Source organism: Nanorana parkeri, unplaced genomic scaffold (assembly GCF_000935625.1).
Source record: "Nanorana parkeri isolate BGI_ZX_2015 unplaced genomic scaffold, ASM93562v1 scaffold1450, whole genome shotgun sequence".
Classification (NCBI taxonomy): domain Eukaryota; kingdom Metazoa; phylum Chordata; class Amphibia; order Anura; family Dicroglossidae; genus Nanorana; species Nanorana parkeri.
In genome coordinates, this window is record NW_017307718.1 from 96870 (window position 1) to 107678 (window position 10809).

The 10809-nt window shown below is 41.2% G+C and overlaps 1 protein-coding gene across 1 annotated transcript in view; it reads right to left on the reverse strand.

Moving 5' to 3' along the window:
* LOC108798324 (toll-like receptor 13) overlaps window positions 1-10192 on the reverse strand; it is an 11073-nt gene extending 881 nt beyond the window's left edge. The window contains 1 exon segment of the mRNA XM_018570064.1: window positions 7504-10192. Within this exon segment, the coding sequence (XP_018425566.1) occupies window positions 7504-10178 (2675 nt within the window). The 5' untranslated portion in view covers window positions 10179-10192.
* Window positions 10193-10809: the final 617 nt, after the last annotated feature.

Consider the following 10809-nt stretch of genomic DNA (forward strand, 5'->3'; position numbering starts at 1 on the left):
CACCCATTCCTGGTCTCTGCACTCTGTGTGTTACATGGCCCTGACCCCTACACTCTGTGCAATAGGTACCCCTGACGTCTGTGTGTTACACATCCCTGCACCCTGTGCATTACACTCTCCTAACCCTCCATTGAAATTTGTGAGTTTTGTGTCCATGACCTCTGCACTCATATGTTTATCACATATTCCTGGCCCCTGTGCTCTGGCAAGCCGGGTCAAACACAGGTAACACAAAAGCAGGTCAGGTCACAGATAAGCAGGAAAATAGCTGAATGAACGAACGGAGAGAGCGATTGTCCAGGGACAAAAAAGAAAGGAGATATTAAAGACTGAGGAAGTAGAGGGATAGAGAAGAGGGGGTGATTAAGGGCAGTCCAGGGAACATCCGTATGCTTATTCCTGCACACATTCCTAAATGCATACGCTTGTGTGCGCCTGCAAGCAAATGCAAATTTGCCTACAGTTCCCCTTATTTAGGGACATGATTCCACTGGCAGATGGATCCCAGCTCTGCACCTGTATAGCAACCTGTGTCTAACACATTGTGTTATACAACCTGCCTAAGTTATCCAGTGCCCAAAGTGACATTACAGGCTGGCTTTGCCTCTTTATCCAGGTGGGGTCCAGGTATGTCTGTAAATACTGTTAATCTTTTAAACTATAATACTTTTTTAAGTAGTAAGTACTATAGTTAGTCAGGTTGAAAAAAAGACACAAGTCCATCGACTCCAACCTATAGAGATACAAAGTAAAAAAAGAAGAAAAGAAGAAAAGCCTAAACACTATGCCCACAATTACCCAATGTTGATCCAGAGGAAGGCAAAAAACCCCCCTATAAAGCATGGTTCAATTTGCTCCAACAGGGGAAAAAATGCCTTCCTGATCCCATAAGGCAATCGGATATTCCCTGGATCAACAATCTCTGATGCTTAATATACCTCTAAGAACTCAATATCCAGTAATATTCTGTGCATTTAGGAATACATCTAGATGTTTTTTAAAACAATTAATCGAGCTAGCTAGAACAAGCTCCTGGGGGAGTCTATTCCACATTTTCACAGCTCTAACTGTGAAGAATCCTTTCCGTATGCAAAGGTTAAACCTCTTTTCCTCCAGACGCAAAGAGTGCCCCCTTGTCCTTTGCAGTGACCTTAACGTGAATAATTTGGCACCAAGTTCTTTATATGGACCATTTATGTATTTATACCTGGTGATCATGTCTCCCCTTAATAGCCTCTTCTCCAGAGAGAACAAATTCAGGTCAGCTAATCGTTCCTCATAGCTGAGCTCCTCCATGCCTCGTGAGTTTGGTCGCCCTTCGCTGCACTTTCTCCAGTTCCACAACATCCTTTTTGTGAACTGGTGCCCAAAACTGAACTGCATATTCCAGATGAGTTCTTACTAATGCTTTGTACAGGGGCAGGATTATGTCTCTATTCCTGGAGTCTAGACCCCTTTTAATACAAGAAAGTATTTTGCTTGCTTTAGAAACTGCGGCTTGACATTGCATGCTATTATTCAGCCTGTGATCTACCGGAACACCCAGATCTTTATCCATCATTGACTCCCCCAAACATACTCCCCCCTAGAGTGTATGACACATGCATGTTTTTACTCGCCCAAGTGCATAACGTTACATTTATCAACATTGAACCTCATTTGCCAAATAGTTGCCCAATCACACAGAGCATTCAGATCTGCTTTTAAGTTGGAGACATCCTGTAAGGACTGTATTCCACTACATAACTTAGTGTCATCTGCAAACACAGAAATAGTACTTGTAATCCCCAATTCTATGTCATTTATAAATAGGTTAAACAGTAACGGGCCCAACACTGAACCTTGGGGAACACCACTAACAACCTCAGACCATTCAAGGTATGAATCATTGATCACCACTCTCTGAATACGGTCTTGAAGCCAGTTTTCTATCCAATTACAGATTGAATACTCTATACCTTCTGACCTTAACGTATACATTAGCCGCATGTGGGGAACTGTGTCAAACGCTTTTGCAAAGTCCAAGTATACTATATCCTCAGGCATTCCTCTGTCCAATTTGTTACTCACTTCCTCATAAAAAGAAAGTAGGTTTGTTTGACAACTTCTGTCTTTTGTGAATCCGTGCTGACTATCGCTTATGATATTATTTTCAAGCAAAAACAATTGCATGTGATCCTTGATCAAACTTTCAAGTATCTTCCCAACTATTGAAGTTAAACTTACAGGTCTGTAATTACTTGGTAAAGACTTTGATCCCTTTTTAAATATAGGCACCACATTGGCTTTGCGCCAATCCATCGGTACCAAGCCAGTCGTTAGAGAGTCTCTAAAAATTAGATACAATGGCTTTGAAATTACACAGCTCAATTCTTTGAGGACACGTGGGTGTAAGCCGTCTGGTCCAGGTGCTTTATTCACCTTAATTTTGTCTATCCGTTTCTGGACCATATCAATAGTCAGCCATTGTGGTTCGGTAGAGGGTATGGCACTGCTATCCCCATTATGGACTTGAGTTAAATCCTGTTCCTTGGTGTGCACAGAGCTAATCCCCACAACATGCACACTTAGCTAACTACTTGTAGGTATGAAGCTTTTTGGCTTTTTAGTTATGGAATCTAGGCAGTGGTCACCAGGTGTGATGAACATGTAGTACATTGAACGGAAAACCAGACTCTTATAATTTTTCATTTCATTATATGTTTCACCACTGTTACCATTATCAGTTTCATCGTAGGACAGCACAGTATCTGTAGAGGAACCACACCCCTGGGAGCGATCCTCTTCACTGGCCACTTCACAGTTCCCCATTACTACTGGCAACTGCACTAAGGGCTGTCCCCCCTTAGGAACAGCAAAGACATTTTTAACCCTGTCCTGGGACTCAGAAAAAACTTCTGCTGCATCCTCAATTCTACTCAACTCATCCACCTGATGAATGATATCAGCTGCTCCAGCAGCCACACCTTCGTCTACAAGCTGATTAGCAGCCCCTCTTTTTGACACAGCAGAAATATTGTGCGTCCTGTCACTGTCTAAAACAGGACCATAATTTACCATCAGTACATGTTTTAGGTTTGTTTCCATTTTGTTTACCCATACCTCATGTTTGTTTATCTCTGGGGTCTCAGACAATACATCTCCTCTAGAGGCAATAAACATTTGAGCAACCTAGCCCAATCTACGCTCGCTGAGGTCCCATCAAAAGTATCCCATTGTTCCAATACCTCCCTCCAAGGAGACACCAATGGCTGGGTGTTAGGCATTAACTTCTCAGCCACCACAACAGATGGGGTGTCCTTGTGTACATGCATACCCTGCAGTTTTACCACATTTGTACTAGTCTGAGCTGGTGGCACTACATCACCCAGCTGAACATCAATGCCATTATTCATTCCAGCAATGACATCATTAGACATAACATTTTCTTCATAATAATGAGCCTCTAGCTCTGTAGATACCCCAAACACATGGTCACCACTGTGAGCCTGGGGCTCTCCATTAAACAAAGCAATATTTTCAGAAATGTCACTGAATTTTAACTCATTCCCATTACTAGTTGAACTTTCAGCGGTGGCCAGCAGGGCGGCACCATAGCTGTCCTGGATAACCTTTGTCTCCAGCTCACCTGTTTCCTTAAAGGTTTCCAAGGACACCTCTGCTGCTTTACTCACTGTCTCTAGGGGATTTAACACATTTCGACTATTGGTCACCCTTACCACATTTAACTCCACCTTTTGTCCACATTACTCAGGTGTACGATCAGAGACATTTTACCATTGTTACCTGGTGGTACTAAATCAACCACCTGTGCACCATCACTTGACACTTCACTTAAACTGTGACCCATCATACCGGCACCACAATTATCCTGGGTAACCTCTGGCTCCAAGCTCTTGAGCTCCATTGAGATTACCAAGGATAGTTCTGTTGAATCCACCCTGGTTCCAAACAACGAATTGTCATCCCGACATGTATTTTTACCACTTGTTACCTCAACATTACTATCCTTCTCAACAGTAGTAATGTTGAAACCCCCATTTGCATTGGAAGAAAACACATCATAGACATTTTTAACTCTTGCCTCTCCATTTCCCTGTATACCGAGCAGAGGCAAGTCCCTCATAGAATGTCCCATGGGCCGCTCTACTGGCGTTACTCCCATCTCACACATAAGCCTACAGTCAGTCTCTTTGACTGTAGGACACACAGTTCCAGCACACAATTCAGCAATGTCAGTCTTACCACCCCTCTCATACACTGTGTTTAACTTAATTTGAGAGCGTTGGTTTTGCGTTGACATTGTCCAGTCATCTTTGACGCCCCCCCTGTGGACTTTCCCATGCGTTGCTATGCACAACTGCACGCACATTAGCCTCATGGCTTGGACTGGCGGATTTGGTCTCCTGCCCAACAGTACCTCCAGGGGTACCCCAGGTAATGGGGTGTCCTTGTGTACATGCATACCCTGCAGTTTTACCACATTTGTACTAGTCTGAGCTGGTGGCACTACATCACCCAGCTGAACATCAATGCCATTATTCATTCCAGCAATGACATCATTAGACATAACATTTTCTTCATAATAATGAGCCTCTAGCTCTGTAGATACCCCAAACACATGGTCACCACTGTGAGCCTGGGGCTCTCCATTAAACAAAGCAATATTTTCAGAAATGTCACTGAATTTTAACTCATTCCCATTACTAGTTGAACTTTCAGCGGTGGCCAGCAGGGCGGCACCATAGCTGTCCTGGATAACCTTTGTCTCCAGCTCACCTGTTTCCTTAAAGGTTTCCAAGGACACCTCTGCTGCTTTACTCACTGTCTCTAGGGGATTTAACACATTTCGACTATTGGTCACCCTTACCACATTTAACTCCACCTTTTGTCCACATTACTCAGGTGTACGATCAGAGACATTTTACCATTGTTACCTGGTGGTACTAAATCAACCACCTGTGCACCATCACTTGACACTTCACTTAAACTGTGACCCATCATACCGGCACCACAATTATCCTGGGTAACCTCTGGCTCCAAGCTCTTGAGCTCCATTGAGATTACCAAGGATAGTTCTGTTGAATCCACCCTGGTTCCAAACAACGAATTGTCATCCCGACATGTATTTTTACCACTTGTTACCTCAACATTACTATCCTTCTCAACAGTAGTAATGTTGAAACCCCCATTTGCATTGGAAGAAAACACATCATAGACATTTTTAACTCTTGCCTCTCCATTTCCCTGTATACCGAGCAGAGGCAAGTCCCTCATAGAATGTCCCATGGGCCGCTCTACTGGCGTTACTCCCATCTCACACATAAGCCTACAGTCAGTCTCTTTGACTGTAGGACACACAGTTCCAGCACACAATTCAGCAATGTCAGTCTTACCACCCCTCTCATACACTGTGTTTAACTTAATTTGAGAGCGTTGGTTTTGCGTTGACATTGTCCAGTCATCTTTGACGCCCCCCCTGTGGACTTTCCCATGCGTTGCTATGCACAACTGCACGCACATTAGCCTCATGGCTTGGACTGGCGGATTTGGTCTCCTGCCCAACAGTACCTCCAGGGGTACCCCAGGTCACAGGGCATGTTGGAGACTTATGGTCCAGTTGACCACATCCAAAACACGGTGAAGGAGCTGTAATCTTCATTCAAGGGCTTCCTTGCCCACTTTTATTAAATGAAAGTCCACAAAACAGAACAATTACCCTCGCAGGGGTTCTTAAGCATCTCATGGCAGCACCTGCCCATCCCGCCTCCTGGATTTGCATTTGCAGCACCGCTGCTCCGGCCTCAGCCCACTGTCTGTTCCTCCAGACAGCCTCAGTCATGTGCTAACCGGCACACTGGGGGTTCTTCCCCATCCACAGCACCCTGCTGCACTGGACTCCACTCTGTCTCCTGGGTGGAGCTTTCCTGTCTCCCAGGTGGAGTCGTGAACCCTTCCCAACACCTTTAATTTAAAGGCTGTGCACACCTGTGCCATCAGCATGCGCTGGCCACTCAGATTCTGGACACAGGGATGGAGATACCACAATGGCATTGCCATGCACTGCCACAATGTCTATATAAACTGCTACTGCAGGGGCAGGAATGCATTGATGCTGTAGCACTATGTAACGGGTTCCTTCACATGGTCTCCCAGTTCAGAAAAGCACTAAGAAAGGAATCAGGGCACACATTTTGACATTATGAATGGTATCCAGTTTATTTGTTTTGCTCCCCCCACACAACAGTCTGTAACTGGAAATATGCTTTTTCCTGTTCCTCTGTATTAAGGGAATAGCATTGCATTTTCTTGCAACTAAGTAATATTGGTAACCTGAATTGCATTTGCAGCTTTTGTGTAACTACAGGTCTTTCACAATTCCGCTGGATTGTGTTTTGGATTGTGGTTCTTTAACTAAAGGAATTCCACAGATAGTTATACAAAGACCTCCACCTAGAGGTTGTTAGAGAATATTACCTTAATAATATGATGAAACTAACAACAATTCTCCTTAAAGGTTGACTATTTACTTAGCATATTAGCTGTTTGGTAGTGACTAGGGCAGATTTAGATACCCTGCTTGGTTGCCCAATTTTTCCAGGAAACCTTTATGAAATGTCCCTCCTAACCTTTCCTCGGCCATAAACAGTCTCTCAGCTTTTGTTCTCTATATTCCTATGAATAATTAAGCCAGGAGCATTGCCATTGCTTTTGATACTTGGTATTGGTATAATTCCACAGGAAAATGATAAGAACAAGCAAGACAGAATGACACTGCTGTTTAGTAGACATGTGCACAACAACAAAAATGTGTTTCCAGACTAAACAAATAAAAACAAAAAATGTTTTCATTTGTTTCGTCAAAGGAAACACATTTTTATGTTGTTTTGGATTAGGAGGCAATAAGCCTGCACACTGAAACTGCACACTGAAACCGCAGTACGGGCGGCAGCCATTCTGTGCATGTGTGCCGCCATATTGGAGTAGATCTTGGTATACACCAAGATGGTGGCACTCGAACATGTGGGTGCCGCCATCTTGGTGTATACCAAGATCTACTCCAAAATGGCAGCCGCATGTGCAGAACGATCTGGCCACTGCTCGTTCAGCGTGTGATGTCACCGTCATGGGACGTCACACGCTCCGCCTCCAAGATGGCGGCTGGCATGCGCAGAACACGCAGACTGCCAATATGGCCATCGGCATGTTCTGAAAACAAATTTATGTATGCCCAAATATCGTTTTAGTATATTCGGGCATAGATTAAATTCGTTATTTCTTATTCGGACGAACTGCCGAATCAACTGATTTTTGTTGATTTGCAGGTTCGGCCGAATCCGAATGCACATGTCTACAGTGTTTAGCATAATGCTAAGTAAGGTTTGACATATCCTTGATGAGTGTTGGGGGAGATTGCTCTGCTATGTTTCCAGAGCTCTTTAACAACCTAATGGAGGTACAAAACTTGGTCTTGACATTTATATATAAAATAGCATACTGTACCTGTAATCTGGAATATTTTCCAAAAATACAACAAGCAGTACATCCTCTCTTTGGTAGAAGACTTTAGAACAAGCCATTTCAATTTCCATTCTGCACCACTGGCTTTCAAGGTAATTTCTGCTGATTATACATAAGGTTTTACGACTATTATTTATGGCATCCTGAATGTTGTCAATATGGTAAACCCCAGGAATAAAATCTCTAGGTTTGAAGCATATTTTATATTTCCTTCTGCCCTGGCATTCCAAATGGAATAATAATTCCTTCATGACCCACTCTTCATCATCAGAGCAGTATGAAATGTAAGCATCATACTTGTAAATTCTGTCCTCCTTTTGTAGTTTCCATTGCCACCATGCTCTGGCCATGTAGTAAAAGTAATGTATGGACCACTTCAGCTTCATCATCACAAGGCTTGTCACCATGAAGAGCAGAGTTAAACTAAAGCTTCCAAAGAAAAAGAACACAGAGATATCAGTTCCACAAAAGCTGAGGTCCTGGTTTACAAAATTCATGTCAAGTGCTACTTGGCCAAAACAGCTGTATGATAGTATAAAGGGTACTTGAACTTCAGTGTTGAATTGTAACAAATTCTGGAACCAATAATTTTCACAGGAACAGGAAAGAGGATTCATAGAGGCATCAAAATAACTTAAGTTAGTCAAAGGTGTCAAAAGTTTCTGACTAATGTTCCTAAGTTTGTTGTTCCTCAATGATAATTTCTCTAAGGTTGTAAAATGAGCAAACATATCTTCTGGTAGGTGTTTGATTTTGTTGTTGTCAAGGGTAAGATGTCTTAATTGGGGAAATTTGTGAATAAACTCGACGATGGAATGTTTATCAGACTTTTGAAAGGATTTTGACAAATCCAAATTAGTCAAATTTGTTATATGGGAAAATTACACATTTGTGAAAAAAGAGACAGGAATACCTCTCATGTTAAGTTTTTTAAGGGAACCCAGGCCTTTAAACAGTGTTTCTGGGACACTGTCGTCATAACGACGAACCTGGTAGCTTATGTCCAAAGTTTCTAAGACCTTAAGCATCTCAAATGGTCTGGTACAGTTTTTTTTGTTGAAAGACCAGTGGTTTCTGCTTATATTCAAATGTATCAAGATAAAAATATTATCTTTTAATCTGTAAATGGTATTTTTAGATAAAGAAAGAGTTTCCAATGACTTAAGTCCTTCTAATCCAAACTTCTGTATTGCGTGAATGTTGTTGCCTGACAATAAAAGTGTCTGAAGCCTGTGCAGTTTTTTAAAAGACTTATTCTTCACCAGTGATATGATATTCTCTTGCACATCCAGGTACCTGAGATTCCATAAATGATAAAAACTGTCATGGTTAATACCTGTAATTTGGCAGCTTCTCAGAATAAGGTGAGTTAATTTATGTAAACTTTTAAATGCTTCTTTGTTGATGTAGGTTAAGTGATTTTTTGACAAGTCCAAATACCGAAGATTGATTAAAGGACTGAACAAGAAATCTGGTAAGTTTGATAGAACATTTCTTTCAAGGATTAAGGTACGAAGGGCTTCCAAACCAATCCATGTAGTGTTATGAATCATTCTGAGTTTACACTTGTCAAGATACAAAACTTCAAGGTACTTGAAAGCCTGAAGTTCTGAGCTTACTAGGTGATCAAGTGCACTTGTTGAAAGAATAAGTGACGTTAGGTTAGTGCACCCACCGATGATGTGTAGTTTTGAACCACAGATCTTTGAATGCTTGATATCCATCATCCTTAACTTGGGAAAAGACTGAAAAACCCGGCAAGCAATAGAAAGGTCAGCGTCAAGTGCAGGTTTCATGCTTGACCAGTGAAGTTCAGTCAAGTTGGGGATTTCCGTTTGAAGAAGTACTGATAAATTTAAAGGGTTTTCATCAAAGGTAACATCTGATAAGTTAGGTACATTATTGAAGGCACTTCCATTTATTGAACACATATTATTTCTCATCACACTGAGGCCTGTTAGATTAGGCATATCAAATTCACTAAGATCTAATACTGAAATCAAATTCTTGCTTAGATCTAAAAAGTTCAGTGATGATAGGACCAACAGAGTTTTGTTACTTCGTAAATCAGCTAAAGAATTGGAGCTCATATTCAGATTGTACAGCATGTTCAAGTGTTTCAGTCCTTCAGCCACAGATCTGAAATCTGAAATTTGATTGAAAGACAGATCAAGTTCTTGTAAAACCTTTAAAGGATTAAACTGTACATTTTCTATTGTGTTTATCTTATTATTGCTAAGGTGAAGGATGTGTAGGCGTGTCAAGTCTTTTATGCTGACATTTTGCAATGACTGTATTAAATTATTGCTGAGGTCCAGATAATAAAGATAGGATAAATTGTAAAAGGCTCCAGAATGGATTGTGCTAATTTGATTTCTATTCAGCCGAAGTTCTAGAAGTTTGGGTAAGTGTGAGAAAACTTTGTGTTCTAATACAGTAATATAATTTAGTGATACATTTAACCACAATGTTTGATTTGGAAGATGCTGAATGGATTTTGTTAAATCCACAACTCCTTGTTCTATGCAGTTTGCATATTCTCTGTTCTTATAAGTTAGAAAACACTTGGCACATCCAAAGGCTCTTATTGGTGGTGCAGAATGCAGTGTGATGGTGAGCATGACAATGATATGCTTGAGTGAATAATGATAGCTCATGTTAGAAGACTTTGGTTTCATGAAGCAGGAGAGATCCAGTGTTGTGATCTAAAGTAAAATAATTGTAAAATGGTTAAAGTAATTAGACATCAATAGTAATTTTTACCGAAAGTCAGACAGAACAAACATTCCATAGTCGCATGCTAACAATGGGATACAATCAAATTAATCTAATTAGAACAGCAAATTAGGCATTTTAGGACTAATCTGCTGTACAATTAGAATATTTGGATCTTAACCACTTGAAGACCAGGTGTTTAGACCCCCTTCCTGGCCAGGCCATTTTTCAGTATTCAGCGCTGCGGTACTTTGACTGACATTTATTCCATCACACAGAGCTGTACAGAAATGAATTTTATACAATTTTGGGGGGACAGATAGAGCTTTCTTTTGGTGGTATTTAATCACCACTGGGGGTTTTATTTTTTAGTATATTAAGGAAACATTTCTGAAAATTGTGGGGGAAAAAAAGGTTGTTTTACATTATGTTAGGAAACATTTATTGTTACCCAATTTTTTGTTAAAATATAAACATGGGGTCATGTCGGGTAAATAGACACCAAACATGTCAAGCTTTAAAATTGTGTGCACCCGCGAAATCGCAGAAAACTATCATACCCAAAATTGTCCA